Source organism: Myotis nattereri (assembly GCF_964212035.1).
Source record: "Myotis nattereri genome assembly, chromosome: 5".
NCBI lineage: Eukaryota > Metazoa > Chordata > Mammalia > Chiroptera > Vespertilionidae > Myotis > Myotis nattereri.
Window position 1 is genome coordinate 30,094,519 of NC_138080.1, and position 21,415 is coordinate 30,115,933.

Consider the following 21,415-nt stretch of genomic DNA (forward strand, 5'->3'; position numbering starts at 1 on the left):
CGGAAAGACAGGACTTAACTCTGGCTCCCATGTCCTTCCTGGAAGCCACTAGAAGCCAGTGCTGTGAAAATATTTATTAAAGACCAGGAGGTTCTGTATGGGAAACTGAGTCCGAGCTCCTGGGAGGAAAAGGGAGGGTGATCAGCTGCCACCTGGGAGGGGCTCATATGTCAGTGGCTGGGCCCCAGTCATAGCCATCTTCATCAGAGGACTCCACGTGTCGGGCTTGTGTAAACTTTTTCCTCACAGCTTCGCGCGCATATGTCCTGGGGGTCAAGAAATAGAATAGAGGCTGCGAATGAGGAGGGAGTGGACTTACCTACCGTTAACTGAGGCTGACTGTACTAGGCACACTGGGTGTGGACAGAGATGAGCGAGCCTGGGCATTTGGGGTTGGGTTACTAATGAGCTCCTTCACAGCCGTCAAAGCCCCAGCTCCACTGTCCCTCCTTCAGGAAGCCTTCCCGGTCTTCCCAGAGAGAGGATTCCGACTCCCATGGCTCTGACTATCTTGCTACCAGGACAGGAGCGCCACCAAGGCATAGCCTGGGTCTAGGTCTCCTTCACCGCCGTCCAAACCCTGAGTCCCAGAGGAAGGGTTGAGGGCCCCAGTCGGGAGTACAGAGGCTCTTACCGAATGCTTTCCTGTCGCCGCTGGCCCTGTGGGTGGCAGCTGTCCACCTTGGAAAGGGAGAAAACAGGTTAACCCCCCCAAAAGTAGGATACATTGGGGTAACCATCCCCATCCCACTTCCCCACCTTCGCCCAGGCAATGCTACCCGCAAGCTTTCTTCTTGCCCCCACCACAAGTCTACAACTCATCCCCAATTTTATTATTTGTTATTTTTTATATTTTCTTTATTGATTTCAGAAAGGAAGGGAGAGGGCGAGAGATAGAGACATCAATGATGAGAGAGAATCATCAATCGGCTGCCTCCTGTATGCTCCCTAATGGGTATCAAGCCGGCAACCCAGGCATGTGCCCTGACCAGGAATGGAACCGTGACCTGGTTCATAGGTTGATGCTCAACCACCAAGCCACACTGGCCAGGCTCATCCCCAGTTTTAAATGAAAAAACAGGCTGGGACAGGGGAAGGCCTTGGCTATCACTCGCCTGTTAGCAAAGGGGGAATTGGGTTTCCCATCTGTAAATGCTTCGGAGGACTACTGTCAGTTTCTAAAGGAGGTCGCACATGTGAAGTGCTTAGGATGGTGCCTGCCCCTAAGTAGGCTGCATGGTCAGTGGAGCAGGTTGGGCACTGCACAGCCCCCTAGATTTGTACATCTTTCCATTTCCCTAGAGAGGGTCTGGAGGAAGGGGGATCTATGTCAAATTCACCGGCGCTACAGGTGCTGAGGCAGCCCCACGTAGAATAAGAACTAAATAAATATATGTTATTGTTCAATATCCAGCTGTGAGCAGGGCTTGGGCTAAGTGTGCTGAGTTGAAACAACCACCCTGTGATGTCCAGACTTTTAGCATCTACCCTGTATCCCAGATAAGGACACTTCATGCACAGAGATTAAAATATTTGCTCTAAGTGATCCAGCAGTTCATAAGCATAGGTCTGGGTCCCAGCTATTGATCTGATCAGAGACGTTTCTGTTTGTTTACATCATGGCAGAAAATAGGGTTCCCATGTGTCTGCACCATCCCCAGACCCTTGCCGGGGCCACCCCCACATCCTGCTCACCTGGGCCCCTCGTTGGCCTGAGGATCTCCCATGATCCTGCAGGCTCTCGGGTTTTTCCACGAGCACAGGCTCCGAGGACCGGCCCAGGGCTGGTGCTGGGGGCCCCTCGTCCACGTCTGTGTGGGGCCCGCCCTCACCGTCCGTGTAGCCCTCGCCATCCGTGTAGCCCTCGCCATCTGTCTCGTAGTCACTGTTGACCCGGCTGTCACAGCTCAGATCCGCGGAGCTGTCATTCAGGCCACGGTGAGGGAGGTCCAGGTTGTCCTCCAGGGAGCCGTCTAGCTGTGGGTGGGTGTGGTCTGGCTGAGCCAAAACCCCCAGCCCAGGCCCTCCTGGATCTCAGACCAAACCCAGACCCAGGACACCATCTTCAAACTCCAGTCTCAAACCAGGTGAGACCCTTGCCCCGCAAGTTGAGGCTTAACCGTTGACCCCTGGGTGAGTTCTGACCATTGACCCTTTGCCTGAGCCCCCAAATTTAAGTTGAGCCCCAGCCCCTGAATCCACCCCCAGTCCCCACATTGCGTCTCCCAATCCCATCTCACCTCAGGGACCAGATCCAGACCCTGATCTCAGGTCAACTCTTGGCCTTGGCTAAGCCCCTGAGCCCTCACCGACCCCTACACCCAAACAGAGGCTCCACACCCTGGCCGGGTACCTGGTCCTCGGCTGTCCAGATGGGCCGCATCTGCTGCTCCCGGATAATGGCCTTGAGCTCCTGGTACCAGCCGTCGCTTGTGCCTTGCAGGTGGATGGTGGCTGCGGGGAGGGGGCGTCAGTGTGGCGAGACTCAGGCCAGACCCCGGCCTCCCCGGGCTCGTGCTCCCTTCCTACCTGTGAAGAGGTGGTCGCTGTGCTTCCACAGCTTCTGGGCTTGAGCGTAGAGGCGGCGGGTGCTGCGGCGGGAGGCCGGCGCCAACCACTGGCGCAGAGCCTTGAGGGCCGAGCGGCTCTCGGGGGCGCAGAAGACCACGATGGGGTAGTACTGCACGTAGTTGAGGCGCTCCACGGCCGAGGGTGTCACGTCTAGGAGCGCGTGCTTGTCCTGCGCAGGGCCCATGGTGGGGGCAGTGGGAACGGATGAGAGCAGAGAAACACACCCAGAAACAGACCAAAGAGACAGGTGAGGAATCACAGGGAGGTTAAGGGTCAGGTCAGAGTGGACCCCACCCTCGCACATCCACAGGCCAGCATGTTGGAGGTGGGGTTGGTGGTAACCCAGGCCACAGCATCTGAGGCCCAGAGCCCCAGTTGGAGTCTCTCTACCTTCCCAGGGCTGTGTGTGACTCTGGGCAGGCTCTGTCCCCCTCAAGCCCTCACATCACAAAACCTCTGGAGGGGGCTCCATGGGAGACCACACTTGCAGGGAGTGGGGAGAGAACAGATTGGATCCTGGGCCTCCGGTTCCCCATCCATGAAATGGGACCCTGCTTACCTTCTCCGCGATCACCCGCACGGTGTCCAGCTTGATGATCTTAGACGGCCTGTCCGTCCTCAACACGCTCTCTGTGGAGTGGAGAGGCAACAGCAGCTTCAATAGGGTAGTTCCCTAGCCCCGCAAATTCATGTCTCTCTGTCCCTTCCCTGCTCAAGAATACACCGTGGCTCCCCATTGCCCTTGAGAAGAATCCTAACAGCAGCAGCAGCATCTCGTGCCCGACACTGCCGATCTGTGTCCCCTCCTGACCTCGGCCCTCTCCTCCCCCTGAGGAGGTGGCTGTTACTGGCCCAGCTAGCAGGTGGGGAGACGGTCTCGGGAGATGAGGTCACCAGCTCAGAGTCACGGAGCCAGTGGTTGCCAGGGACGGGAGCCTGATGCAGAGTCTGTGCTCCAGACAATTGCTCTCCCAGGCTTGGTCCCGACTCTAGGCCTTTGTTTGGGCTGCGGCGACTCAAAAGAAGCTCCTTTTAAGTGTACGGCTCGGTGGCATTAAGCACTACTGTGCAGCCATCGCCTCCATCCGTCTTCAGAACTTTCTCATCTTCCCAAACTGAAACTCTGTCCCCATAAAACACTAATTCCCCCAGCCCGTGGCTCCCACCATCCACTTCCTGTCTCTATGGAGCTGACTCCTCCAGGGCCCTGTGAGTGGAATCACACAGTATCTGTCCTGTGTCTGGCTTATGTCACTGAACGTAATGTCCTCAAGGTTCATCTTCGTTGTAGTGTGGGTCAGAATTTCCTTCCTTCTAAGGCTGAATAATATCCCATTGTCTGGATGAACCGCATTGTCTTTATCCATTCACCCGTCCACGGACGCTTGGGTGTTTCCGCCTCTTGGCTATTGTGAATAACGCTGCTGTGAGCCTTCATGTTCAAGTCTCAGCTTTCAGTCCTTTCCATGTGTCACAGAAAAGTTAACTTCTTTTCAACCATGTAAAATATGTAAATACCATTCTTAGCAGGCTGTATAAAAATAGCTAGTGGGCCAGATTTGGCCTGGAAGATGTAATTTGTTGACCCCAATTCTAGCTTATTTCTGTAGGTTGTTAATTTTTGGTCTCCTTGGAGGAGACTGTGGTCTCCTTGTTAGATGCTGTGTCCATAGCTCAGTGAATAAATCTCCTGAACAAAGGAAAGAACAGCGGGCACATTGGCTCCATTGGCATTGGCTGTCTGGTGAAAGAACTCTGTCTGTGTTAAGAAGAACTCTGAAGCTCTGTCCAGCCAAAGGGCCAGGATTGATTGAGGATGTCTGCTGGGGGCTCCTGTTTTACTCGTAGCATCCAAACAGCATCAGTAGCAGCCCCTCTCAAGCTGCCTCAACCCCAGGGGCTGGGGAAAGGTTATGAAATGGTTCACCAACAGGGTTGCCAAGGAACCTGGTTTCTCACCTGCGATTTCAAACTGGTCAGGCATCTCAGCAGTCAACTTCTGCATCGCAATGTCTGCCACGGGTCCCAGGATCACCACTGGGCGCTTGAAATTGGCTGAGGGGCCAAGAAACAATGACAAGAGTCAGGATCCCTTTTGTGGCAAAGACTGCTAGGTTCTTGCGCGACCACTTTCTACCTCCCCTGTAGTATCATATCTAGCTAGGCCTAGGGTTGGTCAGCTAAGACTACATCTACCAGCCTCCCTTGCAGCTAGGGATGGCCATGTGACTAAGTTCTGGCCAGTGGGGTGCAAGAGTAACTAATGTGTGCAATTTTGGGTTGTATCCTTCAAGGAAAGGGGTGAGCCCTCCCCATCCTCTTTCCCCTTCCTGCTGGCTAGAATGTGGGTATGGGTGTACCATCTTCGACCACACAGGCAAAAACCAAACAAACAAACAAACAACAAAAACAAGACAAAGGAGCCTGGATCCCTGAGACTGAAGCAGCCAGACCACACTCAACAGCTGACACTGGGACTGTCACTGGAAATAGAAGCTGTCTTTAATGCAGCTGTCACGTGGGGTCTCTGCTATAGCAGTGGAATCTAGCTAACTCAGTGGTCAGCAAAAGGACAACTTGAGGGCCACATTCAGCCCACTGCGTGTTTTTGAAGTTTTACTGGCACAGTCATGTCGATTTATTTACGTACTGTCTCTGGCTGCCTTCCCGAAAAGTAGAGTAGTTTTGAAAGAAATTATCTGGCCCACAAACTCTAAAATAGTTACTGTCCGGCCCTTTGCAGGGAGAGTGTTGCTGAACCCCGGACTGACAGGCATTTTCACCAAAGGAAACAGGTGCAGGAGAAATCTTGGCGGGAGGAATGTGAGTGGCCAGCCCTCTCCTTGCACCTTCTCTTTTTCTCCTCTCCTTCCAGGCCCATCTCACTCTCTTAAAAGCTCAGTACATTCAGATTTCTAACCTTTCATTGGCTGGGGGTAGAAATGAAGTACATGGCCTTTGATTTTTAAGTCTTTTTGTCTGGATGTTGGTGCAGCTGCTGGAGAGCAGCTGAGTCCTTTCTCCTCCTGGGTGAATAGCGAGCTCTTCCCAGCCTCCCGCAGTATTTTTTTCTAAAGTCTCTGCACCTGGTTCTAATCCCTTCCTCCCTGAGACTGGGCCAGAGCTTAATCTCTCCCCTTCCTGGGTCTGGACAAGGCTGTTCCCCTCCCCTTTCTCGGGTAGGGAAAGGCTCTTTTTTGTGTGCTGTTTTTGTGCTGGTGTATTTTTTTAAAATTGTGGTAAAATATACATAACATGAAATTTACTTTATTAATCTATACATTGTATTAGTCCGTTCACAATGTCGGGGTACCTCCTATGAGTGGAATCACATAGTATTTGTCCTGGGCCTGGCTTCTTTCACTGGGCATAATGTCCTCAAGGTTCATCTCTGTTGTAGCAGCTGTCAGAATGTCCTTCCCGTGTGTGTGTGTGTGTGTGTACACGCGTGCGCACCCAAACCCAGGAGGATTTTCTTCCATTTTTAAGACTGAATAATATTCCATTGTGTAGGTGAACCACATTGTGTTTATCCACTCATTTGTCCGTGGACACTTGGGTGTTTTCACCTCTTGGCTATTGAGAATAACGTTGCTATGAACCTTTATGTTCAAGTTAGTTGCAGCTTTTAGTTCTTTTCATGCATCACAAAAAAATTTTAATGTCTTTTCAACCATTTAAAATTGTAGCTACCATTCTTAGCAGGCTGTGTAACATTTGAAAGGGGGCTCATCTAAACCAAGATGTGCTGTAAAAACACACACCAGATCTCAAAGATTTAGTACCAAAAAAAATATTGTGAAATAGCTCATTGATAATTTTGTATGGATTATCTCTTGAAATATATTTTGGCTAGAGCATGTTTAAAAACATGATTGCCCTGGCTGGTGTTGCTCAGTGTTTAGGGGGTCGGCCTGAGCACAAAAGGGTCACGGGTGCCCAGTCAAGGGCATGTACCTGGGTTGCAGGTTTGATCCCTGGCCCCAGTCAGGGCGCATTTGGGAGGCAACCAATCGATGTATCTCTCTCACATCCATGCTTCTCTCTCTCTCGCCTTCCCTCCCTCCCTTCCATTCTCTCTAAAAGAATCAATGAAAAAAATATCCTCGGGTGAAGATTAACAAAAAATGATATAGTGTATTAAAATTATTTTCAGCCATTTCTTCGTATAGATTTTATATGTGGCTGGCATATTTCTATTGGATATAGGAATTAATTTTTAAGGAAGGAAGCCCTTTCCGGTCCCCTCTGTGCCCTAAAATCACCTAAAGTGGCTGTTTTTGGTGGAAGGAGAGAGGTAAGCATTGTGGCCTCTGACGGCTACACTAGAATGTCTGCAGGCCCCCCAGCCTGGGTCCCACCTTCTCGAAGCACCACACGTTCATACGGTGGGTAGTGACCCTGCCTGGTCAGATCCGACAGGTCCTCGCGGCTCCGATGGCTGGTCTTCTTGGCTCCCCGACGAAAACCCCGTAGTCGCCAGAACTCAGCCCGTCCGCCAGAGCCCGCCGAGGCCCCAGGCCCAGGCGCCACGGCCCGCTGGGCGGCCTCCAGACTGGCCAGCTGCTCTGCCCTGGGGAGAAGGGAGAGGAAGGAGCACTGGGATCAGCGCAGTCACAGCCCCAGAGACGACCCTGTCCCAGTGCAGGGCCTGCACACGTCACCTCACATGGTAAAGGGACTCTGCAGAGGGGATGAAGTGAAGGCCCCCGAGATGGGGGTGACTCTGGATTCCCCGGGGGCCGAACGTCATCACAGGGTCCTCATAAGAAGAGGCAGGAGAATTATGCTCTAGCTGGCTCTGCTCGGTGGTTAGAGCGTTGGCCACAGACTGAAGAGTCGTGGGTTCGATTCCAGGCAAGGGCGTGTACCTCGGTTGCAGGCTCAATCCCTGGTCCCAGCCGGGGCACATGCAGGAGGCAACCACTCAATGTGTCTCTCTCACATCGATGTTTCTCTCTCTGTGTCTATCCCCCTCCTTTCCACTCTCTTTAAAAAAAATATCCTCAGGTGAAGATTAACAAAAAAAGAAAAAGAAAAAAGAGGCAGCAGGGAGAGCCAGAGATGGAAGAGGCTGTGCTGCTGGCTGTGACGCTGGAGGAAGAGCCGAGAGCCTGGGGTGCGGTGCCTCTAGAAGCTGGAAGAGGCCGGAAACGATGCCCCTCCGGAGCCTCCAGGACCAGCCCACACCTGGACTGCAGCCTAAAGCGTTCATTTTGGGGGGTTTTGTGTGTGTTTTGTTAATCCTCACCTGAGGATATTTTTCCACTTCCATTGATTTTTAGGGAGAGTGGAAAAGAGAGGGAAAGACATCAATGTGAGAGGAACACATCGATTGGTTGCCTTGACCAGGGCCTGGGCGGGGGAGGAACCTGCAAATGAGGTACGTGCCCTTGACCGGAATCGAACCCGGGACCCTTTGGTCTGCAGGCCGTCACTCTATCCACCGAGCCAAACCGGCCAGGGCTAAAGCGTTCGTTTTGCATTTCCGACCTCCAGCATCTGTGTGGATTGAAGCCACTGCATTTGCACTGATGCTTTGCAGCAGCCCTGGGGGACCTGTCCAAGCGCGACTGCACGCCCTGAGCCGTCTGCGCATGCCTCAGGATGGACCACCAACATCGCTAAGAAGTGAGAATGGGGACATGGCCGCTGGGGGCGGCCTGGCGGAGGGCGGCAGTGTCCCCACCTCTTCTGGTTGGGAATGATGCCGCGCTCCTGCTCCCGGAGGTCACGACCCATGCGCACCGCCAGCCACTGGCCCCCGCGCGTGTGGCCCTGCCCCGGGCCCGGATACAGCGTGTCCAGCACGTGGAAGACGTCGCCGCGGGTAAAGCCCAGGCCGTAGGGTGGGCTGGGCTCCAGCTCGAAGTGTGTGCGGATGTAGAAGGAGTCGCCCACACGGGACTGCACCATCTTCCGGAAGACTGCGGACAGGGAGAGGCTCTGAGCCGGCGGCTTGCTGCCCGGACCGGACCTTTCCCTTCCCGGGGCTGGGCCTCCCGCTGGGCCACGCGCGGCTCCCGGCCCCACTCACTGTCCTGCTTCCGCTGCGTCACCAGCTCCACCTCCTCGCCCAGTGGCAGCCCCAGCAGGACCTGCACAGCCTCCTCCCGAGTCAGGTTCCGGAAGGGCACGTCATTCACCTGCCCGGGGATGGGGGAGGGGGAGGGGGTGAAGCTCTGGGCACAGCTCACCCCCAACTCCAAGGGTCCCAGTGATGGGGGACAGCTGACGGGGGCAGGGAGGCATCGCCGGGGGCAGCACGGGCATCAGACACACGGACGACTTGACCGGAACCCAGGGCACGGGAACGGTAAGCGGCACACACATAACCGAGGCGTGCTGGGTCATCACGGCGATGGTGACAGTGGTGGAAATGCTGTGACACTCCAAAGAGCCACAGTCACAGGCTCGTGACCGGACAAAGATGGATAGACACAGACAGTGCCCAGGTCACAGACACCAGGGTTATGGCAAGGACAGCAACATGCGGACCCGGACGGTGGGCCACACCTGCTCTCAGACCCGGGGGAGGACACAGGCTGTAACAGACTCAGAGCATCGCCCAATATGCCAACATGCCCACCGCCAGCCACCTGCAGAATCTGATCTCCTTCCTGGATGCCCTGCTCCTCAGCCGGGCTGCCCTCCTGCACCCCCGACACGAAGATGCCCACGTCGTTGCCTCCAGCCAGCTTCATCCCGATGCTGGTGCCCTTGTAGAAGCGGACCACCCGGGAGTCGGGGCTGTACCTGCAGGGGTGGCAGAGGCAGGTCCGTCCAGAGTGGGCAGAGAGGCGATCCCCTGGGCATCCCTGGGAGCTCCCCGCTCCCTCTGGGCCTCAGTCTCCCAAGTAGCTGCGCAGGGACCCGCGATGGTCCCACCAACACACTGAGCCTGGGATGGGACCCGGATGTGGGAGTTTCCCGCCGGTGGGCTTTTCCTCGTGCACGTACCCGCGGTCCTCCATGCTCTGGCGGCTGGGCACCCTGTAGATGTCATAGCTGCTTTGCCTGGGGGTGTCTGAAAGGGAGCAGCTGGCCTGTTTCCCAAGCACACTGGCTGGTCCAGCTACCAGACCTCTGCCACAGGGGCCCCTACCCCGTGGTGGGCCGTCACCCAGCCCTCCGTCCTTCCCAGGGAACTGTCTCTGACCTGCAGGCCCATGCCAGCTCTCCCACTCCCCCTGGCTCAGCAGCACCACTTGGGATTAACACAGTCAGAGGAGGGGTGCTCAGCGTCACCACCCACCCACCCTCCGTGTACCTGGTTCCAAGGTGGTTCTGGAATCCATAGAACTGTTCCGCCGAAGCTGGGGGCTCTCCCTGGTGGGGAACAGGTTGGCGTGAATGTCAAGGGGTGACTTTTAGAACTGTCGTTTATCCGAACTCAGATTCAAATCTTGGTTCTGCCCTTCTGTGGCGGTGTGATAGCAAACCGACGGCTCGCCCTCTCTGAGCCTCGGTTTCCTTCCCTGAGCCCTGGGGGTGGCTGAGTGGCGTGAAGCCTCCAGGGAGGGCTGGTCAAGGTGAAAGGAGCCTGGGACAACTAGTCATGTTATTGCTTTAATATTAGCGGGAAGTTCCAGAGGTTGCTGTGGACTAAATGTGTGTGTCCCCTGCAAATTCACATGCAGAAGCCCTAACCTCTACTGGGATTGTGTGAGGGGGCAGGACATTGGGAGTGACGACGTTTAGCTGAGGTGATGAGGGTGGGGCCCCAGATAGCATTAGTGTCCTTATAAGAGACATTAGAGAGCACGCTCTCCCCCAGGTGAGGACACAGCGAAAAGGCGGCCGTCTGCAGGCCAGGAAGAGGCCCACCTAGAATCTGACCCTGCTGCACCTGACCACGGACTCCCAGGCTCCAGAACCCTGAGAAGTAATTGTCTGTGTGTCGGTCTCCAGTCTCTGGTCTCCTGTTAAACCACAGGAGGAAAAGGAAGTCCCCTGCAAAACCAGCCGCTGTCAGCAGGGACGAGCCACTGCCACACCTTTCAGATGCTTTCAGGGAAGCATGTGTGGGGAAGGATATACCTTGGAAAGAACATCGAGATCAGGCCATGTTCTAGCATTTACGGCATCCATCCTGCGAAGCCCCAGTGCTGCTCTTGGAAAATACCAGACTCCCCACCCCACATGTCCTGGACAGATTCGTAGAGTAAGGCGTCTGCATCAGAGAAACCTGCTAAGCTCCTCGGACCCATGTGTCTGTGTGCAGGCGGAATGCCCAGTAAGAGCACACAAAAGTCACCCCAAACCCTGAGTCATGCTACCATGTCGTTCATTCACCCCACACGACGCCAAGTGTAATTTGCTGGGCCTTTTAAATATAATCTCCCAGACATCCTTTTTCATGGCTGTCTAGTACTCCCAAGCAAGGATGTATTGTGATCATAGTAAAGAGTGGAAAAGACACACAGTGAGCCCTAGCCGATGTGGCTCAGTGGATAGAGTGTCAGCCTGTGAACTGAAGAGTCCCAGGTTCGATTCTGGTCAAGGGCACATGCCTGGGTTGCGGGCTCGATCCCCAGTAGGGGGTGTGCAGGAGGCAGCCGATTAATGATTCTCTTTCATCATTGATGTTTCTCTCTCTCTCTCTCTCTCTCTCTCTCTCTCTCTCTCTCTCTCTCTTTCTCTCTCTCTATCTCCTCTCCCTTCCTCTCTGAAATCAATAAAACAATTTATTTTTTAAAAAGCTACACCATGAGCATTTGCTATGGGCTAAGTACACACAGGCATCGTCTCCTTTTGTTGTTGTTAATTAGCACCCTAAGGAGGCAACAATGGAGTAAGCGTTGGGGCCTTGGGGGGTCTCCTCTGGCCTCTGAGATGGTCCCAGAGACCCCACCTCCTGGTCGTTGCGGCCTGCTGTCGTCTCCTTTCTGCACTGAACCACGGTTGGCCTGTGTGACCAGCAGAATACAGTGGGAGTGAAGGTGTGACACATCTGAGATTAGGTTCGCCTACGCTCTCTTAGGTCATTCGCGTTGGGGAGCCATAAGGACAGACCCGCCTGGTGAGGCTCTGAGTCCTCCCGCCAACAGCCCTGGGAGTGAGCCTGGAAGTGGACCATCCACCCAGAAAGCCTGAAGCCCTAGACACATCTCGACTGTGACCTCATGAGATTACAAAGTAGAACCACTCAGCTCAGCCGCCCCCAATTCCTGACTCTCGGAAATGATGGGAGATAATAAATACTTACTACTGTTTCAAGCGGCTAGATTTGGGGTTAATTTATACAGCCATAGATAACAGACCCAACCCCCCACTTCTCAGGGTGCTGAAAGCGTAAGTGAGGTGTCTAATATCTAAATAAACGCCACGTATTGAGCATATATGTATTTTAGCCATGGAATTGTGTCCCCTCAAAATCTATGTGTTGAAGTCCTAACCCTCAACATCCCAGAACATGATGGTATTTGGAAATGAGATTGTCGTAGATATCATCAGGAAAGAAGGGGTCATAGTGGAGCAGGGTGGGCGCCTAGCCCTATATGACTGGTGTCCTTATGAAACAGGAAAATGTGGACACAGATCCAGACACACACGGAGGAAAGACAACATGAAGACACTCAGGGAGGAGACGGCTGCGTGGGAGCCAAGGAAAGCCAGAGGCCATCAGGAGCTGGAGAGAGGCCTGGAACAGCGTCTCCCCTGGAACCTCAGAGGGAGCACAGCCTGCTCACATCCTGATCTGGGACTTGCAACCTCCAAAACTGAGACAACGAATTTCTATTGTCCTAAGCTACCCTTTTTGGGGCATTTTGTTACAGCAGCCACAGGAGACTAATACAAATTAATTCCAATTGTTCCTTTTATAAACATCATCATAATAAACCAGCATCCTCCAGTCCCAGAATACTAGTATATCCATGGCTATTTTGCCCCCAAGAGAAATCCCTAAAAGGGCCTTGTTGGGTCAAAGGGCTTATGCCTTTTGAAGTCTTCTAGGATGCATTATGAAATCTGATTACTTCTGCATAAGTCGATCCATATCTGGTTCTCCTAGTACCCGAGAACCAAAAGCCACTACTGTGGGCAAGAAAGGCTATATGTGGACAGGGAGGCCTCCTCCAGGCAGGCTACAGGACTACACCCTCAAGGCTACCCCCAGTTGGAAAAGATATGCCCATGTTCCCCTCCTGTTCAACCATTCTGGCCAATGGGGGTACGTACACGGGGGAGTTGGTCCGGTCGGTGTCAGGACTCCGCTGCCTGTGCTGGGGGGGTGGTGGGACATGGGATGGTGGCGCCTGAGACAGTTCTGAGCAGAGGTCTGAGATGTCTGTGGGAGAGAGGGTACCCCATCAGCCACAGTCACGCCTTCCAGAGTGGACCCATTTCATAGAGGGGAACATCAAGGCCCCTCTAAGCAAAGGGACCTAGACCAGAGTCAGGCTCAGCCAGGTAACTCCAGTCCTGACTTGCTGTGCGTTCTTCAGCAAGTTCCTGTCCCTCTCTAAGGGGCAGGCTCCTTGACTCCTTGGCTCTGCCCTTCATTCAGTCCCTTCCCCCAGGGCCTGCCTCCTGGCCCCTCACCCTCCAGGAGGGAGCTGTCACTGTCACTGACAGCTGGCGGGATGTTCACCAAAAACTGCTCTCGGTCCCTGAGCACCAGCAGAGTCAGCTTCCCTTCCGATTTCTCGATCAGTTGCCGTGTGTCACTCAGCGACAGATTCTCGCTGGACACCCCGTTGATCTAAAAGGGACCGGGAAGGAAGAGAGAATGTGAGTTAATGAGAGATAAGGGACTACTGGAAACAGACATCTTGGTGGGAAGACTAGAGACACGCTGTCAGCGGGGCTACTGAAAACAGACATCTCAAGAGAAAATGATACAACTGGATTCCTGCTGCGAGGGGCGTCTATACCAAGAACTAACTTCCACAAGAACTCTAGAAACAGACAACTGTCTAAGGAGCTAGAGGAAATTAGAAACAGGTGGGCTCTCTCCTCTCCCTAGAAGGGGAACTTTCTTATGAGACACTATGAACACGTATTAGAAATGAGTCTAATTAGAAGAGAGGGCGATGGTACCAAAAGATGCTGTAAGGTATTCGAGGAGGTGCTGGAAACAAACATCTAGGGGCAGGTTAGGAACTCAGTGTCCAGTGAGGACTGACATCGTTTCCACTCACACCGAGAGTCCTTTTCTAACCTTCCCCCTCGGGAGTGTCTGCTTCCCGTGACCCTGGGGATTGTGGGTTCTAGTCCCCCAGAGAGCTGTTTCTAGTGTTGGCCCCAAACCACTAGAAACAGACAATGCCTCAGGGTCGTCACTAGAAGTAGATTACTCTGAGGATATTCTAGAAGCAATCAACTGGAATTGGCTTGGAAGTCAAACACTAGGCATCAAATAGATGTTCAGAGCAGAGTCTTAAGACAGAGCTGCTCCTCGAAGCCTGGGCTCCCATTACCACCAACCACCTAAGGCAGGTCTGGAAATTAGAGCTGCAGCCAGCTGACCAGTGATTCTGATACTAGAAACAGCCAACCCAAAGGGGGTACTAGAAACTAACATTTGTCAGTGGATTAGTAGCAGATGGAGTGGAGGGGAGAAGAGGGGAAAGCCATCTCCAACTTTTGGGAAACTGGCAACAATACAGAAGTCAAATGGTTCCGGGTCAGCTCTGCTGAACTTGACCTGTGGCTCAGTGCCGCTCATCACCTCTGGCCTTGGTCTCCCTATCCCAAGCCCCCAACAAGAAGCCTGGGCTCAGCCCCAGCTGGTTGGGCTCAGTGGATAGAGCATCAGCCTGCAGACTGAAGGGTCCTGGGTTCAATCCCGGTCAAGGGCACATGACCGGGTTGCGGGCTCGATCCCCAGTGTGGGGCGTGCAGGAGGCAGCTGATCAATGGTTCTCTATCATCACTGATGTTTCTCTCTCTCTCCCTCTCCCTTCCTCTATGAAATCAATAAAAATATATTTTTTAAAAGAAGAAGAAGAAGAAGAAGCTGCCGCCGCCGCCGCCTGGCTCACCTGTAGGACAAGGTCTCCTTCCTGCAGCCCCTGGTTCTGGGCAGCCAGGCCCGAATCCGTGATGTGCTTGATGAAGATCTGACTTCCCAGTTTGACCCCAAACTCTGTGGGGAGAGGAGGGAAACTGAGGCAGGGCCTGGGGTCAGGGCTGCCGGGTCCGCTCAGAGCTCAGCCTTCTTGCCTGCCCTTGGCCTTCCCGCTCTCAGGGCTGCTGTCCCACAGGAAGGGTCAGGCTCGGCTCCTCCCAGTCATTCTGGGGCGGTTCTGACACTGACGACCTAACAGGACACACGGTGTCACTGCGGGGACTCTGATGTCACTGCACGAGGCTCCAGAGAGTCGTCTCCAGCCTTTTCCAGCTCCTAGAGGCACCGCATTTCTGCCCCCGTGGCCCTTCCTCCACCTTCACAGCCAGCAGCGCCGCCTCCTCCATCTGACGCTCGCCCCCTGCCTCCCTCTTACGGGGACCTCTGTGATGACCCCGGGCTCCCTGGAGAATCCAGGGCCAACCCCGTCTCAGAGGCCTGCGCTTAACCATCTGCCAAGTCCCTTTACCACGCGAGCTGGCATGTCCACAGGCCCTGGGACCAGGAAGGAGATGTCTTTGGGGCCGTTACCTTGCTGACCACACACAGTCAGGGGACCCCAAGCCCCACTGCCATGAGCACTCCCGCTGCCGGCTCACCTTCACTCTCCCTCCTCCGCACCAGCACCGACTTCAGTGGCCTCATCTGCACGTCCTGCCGCGGCAGCCTCTTGAAGCCGGACATCAGGGCCAGCCCTCTGACCTCGGAGCCCCCACCCGGGCTCCTGCTCCCATGGTTGCCGGCCCGGCTCCGGCGGCCTGCCCTGGGCCGGTGGGAGCGCTCTCCCAAGGAGCGGCCAGAGCCGCTGGACGTGTCACCGTCATAGCCCCGGCCGTGGTTAGCGTCCTCCAGCCGCCAGGGCCCGTCTTCGTCTGAGTCCTGGTGTCCTGGGCCACAGGGGCTGGCCTTGGTGCCGGGCAGCTGGATCTTCCGGGGACGCTTCACGGTCTGTCAGAGGAGGTGGAGGGGCAGCCAGCTCACGATCTGTCCCACCCACCGGCTGGCCCTGGGGGACCCCAGCCACCCTGGGCCTCAACATCCAAGCTGTGAAATGGGAACAAGACCCTATTTGCTCACACGCACACCGCCCCTGTGTCCCAGAACCAGTGGGGCTCAGCGGGGGGCAGAGGTGCCCTGAGCCAGGGGCTACCGCTCCCACCCGGCCCCACTCACAATGTTGGCCAGCTTGGTGCAGGTCTTGAGTATGTGAATGGCAAAGGTGGAGTTGACATTCTCCATGGACACCCCGTTCACCATGACGATCTGGTCCCCCGTCCTGAGGGAACAGTCGGGTCTCAGGGAGGAGGCCTCCCCTCGGAGCCCCTCCCCACAGGCCTGTCCTGGGGGCCCCTGGGGCCTCCCCAGTGCCCACCTTCGGGGAAGGCCCCCCCCCCCCCGTCTCACTCACTGTGCCCCCAGGCTCCCAGAGACATTATCCTTCTGGGCCTCAGTTTCCCCACCTGTACAATAGGGGCTCATAGAACCCCTACAATCACACAATACCGTCATAGAAGGGAAGCTGGGGTTACAACTGGCACCGCCATCACCTCCTCACTGTCTTTCCCAGCTCCCTCTGCCTGCCTTTCTCGCTCCCAGCCTGTGTTTCATATTCTTTCTTTCTGTGAAGTGGGTCGCAGATTCTGGGCTGAGCCATTTCACCCGTCAGCCACTCGGACCCCAGAACCATTTTCCCAATTCCTCCCAGGAGCCTCCTGCCCCTCAGGCCAAAGAGAGGTCTCCAGGTCACGAGGATGTGAAGCACAGCAGAGGGCTTACAGCCAACAATATTGTGGTAACTGTGGCCCAGACCGCTGTGGCCGGTTGGTTGGGTTGGTTGGGTGTTGTCCGGTGCCGAAAGGTTGCCGGCCGTTCTGGGCATAGGCCTGGGTTGCCGGCTTCATCCCAGTAGGGGGCGCGCAGGAGGCAGCCCGATCGATGTTTCTCACACATCAATGTTTCTCTCTCTCTCTCCCTCTATCTTCCTCTCTCTCTAAAAATCAATAAAAATATTTTTAAAAAAACAACAACTTACATTTAGAAAAATATTGTAATAACTATGCATGGTGTCTGGTGTGTACTAGAATTACTGGGGAGGGGGGATCCCTTTGTAAGTTATATAAGTGTATAACCATCATGCTGTAAACCTGAAACTAGTAAAATATTGAACGTCAACTGTAATTGAAAAATTAAAAGAGGTTTCCAGGGGACTGTTTGGTCCTGGAGCAGCCTGGGGCCACCCTGACCCAGGAACAGCATGGGAGGCCCAGGAAGTGCCTCGGGGAGAGCGAGAGCCACTCACCGGCTGTCCTGCTGCCAGCCCCACAGCTCACGCCCCGTGTCGGCAGAGCGGGCAGGCACCAGGCACTGTCCAGCCTCCTCGCCTGGCCCACACAGGCCCCTCCCCTCCATGTGCCCACACCCGGGCAGCCCTGGTACTCACTGCAGCCTGCCCTCAGCTGGCCCTCCGGGCACCACGTCGGACACAAACACGGATCCACCAGGCCGGTCATGGCCGCCAGAGATTGCAATGCCAAAGCCCCGGCGGGGGTCCTGCGGGGGAGGCAGAGGCAGAATGAGCTTTTGCTTCCCTCCACGACAAAGGTTCTCCCACGGAGACCACACTGCCATGCCCACAGCACCCCCTCAGCGAGAGGGAGGCCTCACCTTGCAGATGGTAGCCGTGTGCTGCTCCCAGATGGTCAGCTCCTCCATGTCCAACACCTGGCATAAAGGGAACAGGGGTGGTGGGCGTGAGGTCACAGCACACCCGTTGGAGTATCTGGAGGTCCCCCAGCCCTCAGTGGGGAGCCCCGATCTGACATTCCCATGGTTTAAGCCTGTGAACAAGTAGCTACCTCTCTTGAGACCTCAGTTTTTCAATCTGCAAAAATGGATTTAAGTCCATGGTTCTCAACTAGAAATTATTCAGCGATATCTGGAGATATTAGTGGTTGTCAAAACTGGGGATGCTCCTGGCATTGAGTGTATGAAGGCCAAGGATGCTGTTCAACACCCTCATAATCCTTAACCTCACCATAGAGAATGGTCCAGACCAGGGGTGGGCAAACCTTTTGACTCAAGGGCCACAATGGGCTCTTAAACTGGACCGGAGGGCCGGCACAAAAGCATGGATGGAGTGTTTGTGTGAACTAATACAAATTCAAAGTAAACATCATTACATAAAAGGGTACGGTCTTTTTTTTTTTTAGTTTTATTCATTTCAAAGGGGCCGGATCCGGCCCGCGGGCCGTAGTTTGCCCACGGCTGGTCCAGACACTAATGCTGGTAGTGCCAAAAATGAGAAACTTCGTGTTAAGTGAACCAAATTGCATTGGGAGCAAAGAAAAAGGTGAGTTTTTGGTACCATTCCCTCTGGAAGGTCTTGCTCCATCCCTGGGGGAACCGAACAAGGCCTGCCAGGCAGGGGGAGCGCACTCTGCTCCAGCTACGCAGGCCTCGCTGTTTCTCCAACACGCCAGGCAGGTTCCTGCCCCCAGGACCTTTGCACATGCTACTCCCTCCACCTGGGACTCTCTCCTACAGTTCTCCACCTGACTCCCTCACCTCCTTCAGGTCTCAGCTCAAATGTCACCTCCTTGGTGTGGCCTCCCAACCACCCTGTTTAGAACTATAACCCCCTCCTGCCCCACAGCAGACCACCGTCTGTGCCTTTCCCCGATACATTGTTCTATTTCATAGAACTTGTGGCCCCTTGACCAGCCCTAGGTTTTTATCTGCTCACTGTCTATCTCCTCCTCTAAAATCCTGGCTCCGGTGGGCAGAGATTTTTATCTTGTTCACAGTGGAGTCCTGAGTGCCTGGATCACAGCAGAGATTCCATAACTATTTACTGAATGAAGGACGTGCTTCCTTCGTGCCAGGCACTTTATGTATTTATTTACTTTAATATATTTTTATTGATTTCAGAGAGGAAGGGAGAGGGAGAGAGATAGAAACATCAATGATGAGAGAGAACCATTGATTGGCTGCCTCCTGCACGCTCCCGAGTGGGGATGGAGCCTGCAACCCCGGCATGTGCCCTTGACCGGAATCGAGCCGTGACCTCCTGGTTCCTAAGTCAACACTCAACCGCTGAGCCACGCCAGCTGGGCTGTGCTGGGCACTTTACATGTACTTCCCTGTTTAATCCATTTATGGAAGAGGAAATTCTATCCTCTATATCACCGGTGGGGAAACTGAGTCACAGAGAGGCAGAGTCACTTGCCAAGACAACGGAGCTGATGGAGGTGGGGCTGGGGGATGTGGTTTCTGTGACTTTCATGATGCAGCTGAGAACACAGCTCGAGTGCAAGTTCCCAGGCCAGGAGACCCTGGGAGAATGGGAGGACATGGAGCCCGGGCAGAAGCCAGCCCCCACCCGTCCCCTACCTTCTGCCAGGCTGCCCTTCTCCCTGGGGGTCTTGAAAAATGACTCCCCCTCCCCAGTTTGGCACAGTGCAAGCCTAAGACCCCTCCCCAGCTGCACTCCAGCGACTTTCCTTCTAGGTTCCCAGGAAAGCAGCCTTCCTGGCTCTCAAGAGTGGGAAAGAGGAGGCAGGGGGAGAGAGCAGCAAAGAGGAGGAGGGGCCTCACGCTTGGCCCTGCAGTTACCAGGAGCAGGTCAGTGCTCACAAGCAAGGCTCAACCCCCTTGCCTGCCTTTTCCGAGCTGTGGTGCTGCCTCTCCCAGCCTCAGCTTCCTTATCTTCAAAACGGGCACCCCCACTCCTGCCACCATCACTCAGGGCTGAGGTGTGGGCAGGGAGCGTGGAGACAGAGGGAGCCTAGAGCCTGGGGAGATGGCAGTTATTGTGAGAAGTCATAATCATGGCCTTTCTTTGCATCATTTTAATAAGCAACACTCTTCATTGCTGGCTGCCGGCGGGCGCTGTCCGCGTGCCCATTCATTCATCCTGAATGACGTAGGAGGAGGTACTGCTGCTCTGCCTCTTACGGGGAGGAGAGGGAGGGCAGAGGTGTTCAGTGACTTTCCATCCGTGAACCTTGGTAGCCTGCCCCGTGTGCTATCTTTTTTTAAAAATTGATTTTAGAGAAACATCGATTTTTTGTTCCAGTTATTTATGCATTCATTGGTGATTCTTTTTTAAAATATATTTTTATCAATTTCAGAGAGGAAGGGAGAGGAAGAGAGATATAGAAACATCAATGATGAGAGAGAACCATTGATTGGCTGCCTCCTGCACACCCCAGACTAGGGATCGAGCCTGCAACCCGGGCATGTGCCCTAACCAGGAATCAAACCAATAAATAACCTCTTGGTTCCTGGGTCAACGCTCAACCAACTGAGCCACCCGGCCCAGGCCATTGGTTGACTCTTGTATGTGCCTTGACCGGGGATCAAACTGCGACCTTGGCAGGTCAGGACGATGCTCTCCCAACTGAGCTACCCCACCAGGGCCACACCCTTGCTCTTACCCACCTGGTTAATATTTTTCTTCTGAACTTATTTTTCAAAACAGAATCTTTTTACTTGCTATGATTTTATACTTTGTATCATTAAATGGCCCCCCATAATTTTGATTTCTTAGCTTTATTTGAACAAAACAGCCCCCAGGGCCCAGCCAGCGGGCTCAGTGATTGAGCATGGACCTATGAACCAGGAGGTCATGGTTCGATTCCCTGTCAGGGCACATGCCCAGGGTTTCCAGCTCGATCCCCAGTGTGGGGCATGCAGGAGGCGGCCGATCAGTGATTCTCTCTCATCATTGATGTTTCTATCTCTCTCTTCCTCTCTGAAATCAATAAAAAATATGCTTTAAAAAAAAAAAACAGCCCGTAGGGAACCAGAGTCCCTGGGGCAGGGGCAGGGGCAGGTGCAGGTGGCCCAGGTTTGTCTCTGCCTGTGTAGGTTCACCTGCATGGATACTGGAGGCCTCCAGGGGGTCATGCCTCAGCTGGGTTCACCTCCAAACCTTTGCCCTGGCGGGGAGCTCACTTGGTTAGAATCCCATCTCACCCCAAGGTTGAAAGGGCAGCTCTGGGTGCGGACACCCCCTCCAGCCTCATCCAGGCAGGTCTATGCCTGGGACACCCTCTCAGGATTGGCACAAGGCTGGCTCCTGCCACTTGGGTCTCAGATCCAATGCCACCTCCTCAGGGAGCCCCCCTTGGTTAGCCCGTCTTTCCTGGCACCCTATCACTCCTCCCTGTTTTATTTGTTACGTTTTATTCACAGCATCCAAACCGTCTTAAACCACCCTGTTTGGTCATCAGTTTGGGAATGCCTGCTCTTGCCTCTTGGGCTGTCTCTCTGGGTACTCGGTGACTCAGCACCTCCTGGGCCCTCCTTCCCATGCTGCACTCCTAGCAAACTCCCATTTTTTAAAAAAATGTATATATATTTTTATTGATTTCAGAGAGGAAGGAAGAGGGAGAGAGAGATAGAAACATCAATGGTGAGAGAGAATCATGGGTTGGCTGCCTCCTGCACGCCCCACATTGGTGACCAAGCCCACAACCCGGGCATGTGCCCTTAACTGGAATCGAACCTGGGACCCTTCAGTCTGCAGGCTGATGCTCTATCCACTGAGCCAAACTGGCTAGGGTGCAAACTCCTATTTATCCCGGTGCTACAGTCTCTTCCTCCAGGAAATGAGACCTCAATGCTCCAACCACCCCCCAACACACACACACACACACACACACACACACACACACACACACATCCCTGATGACTGAAACCTGGGACGTCCCGGTCCACCTGTCTTCCCTACACCGCTCCGGTCTGAGGGCTCCTGGGGGGCAGGACTGG

The 21,415-nt window shown here is 54.4% G+C and overlaps 1 protein-coding gene across 1 annotated transcript; it reads right to left on the reverse strand.

The window, feature by feature from the left end:
* Positions 1–16: 16 nt before the first annotated feature.
* TJP3 (tight junction protein 3) lies at positions 17–17,362 on the reverse strand. The gene is made up of 20 exons (XM_081091620.1): positions 17,309–17,362; positions 17,085–17,194; positions 15,818–15,920; positions 15,244–15,592; positions 14,559–14,662; positions 13,117–13,276; positions 12,754–12,862; positions 9,842–9,900; positions 9,532–9,598; positions 9,171–9,327; positions 8,609–8,717; positions 8,261–8,498; positions 6,933–7,144; positions 4,531–4,626; positions 3,131–3,201; positions 2,530–2,740; positions 2,354–2,454; positions 1,696–1,977; positions 635–681; positions 17–266 (listed from the first exon to the last, which is right to left on the reverse strand). The coding sequence occupies exons 1-20, from the start codon at positions 17,354–17,356 to the stop codon at positions 164–166; spliced, it is 2,736 nt and encodes a 911-aa protein (XP_080947746.1). The 5' UTR covers positions 17,357–17,362; the 3' UTR covers positions 17–163.
* Between the last annotated feature and the right edge of the window lie 4,053 nt (positions 17,363–21,415).

Excerpts from the sequence above, each read along its gene's own strand:
- TJP3 (XM_081091620.1), bottom strand. The coding sequence starts at position 17,356 with ATGGAGGAGCTGACCATCTGGGAGCAGCACACGGCTACCATCTGCAAG. Across the intron at positions 14,663-15,243 it reads GCGGAGGAGGGAGAGTGAAG|AGTTTGGGGTCAAACTGGGA; the intron begins GTGAGCCGGCAG and ends CTCTCCCCACAG. Across the intron at positions 1,978-2,353 it reads TCTGGACAGCCGAGGACCAG|CTAGACGGCTCCCTGGAGGA; the intron begins GTACCCGGCCAG and ends ACCCACCCACAG.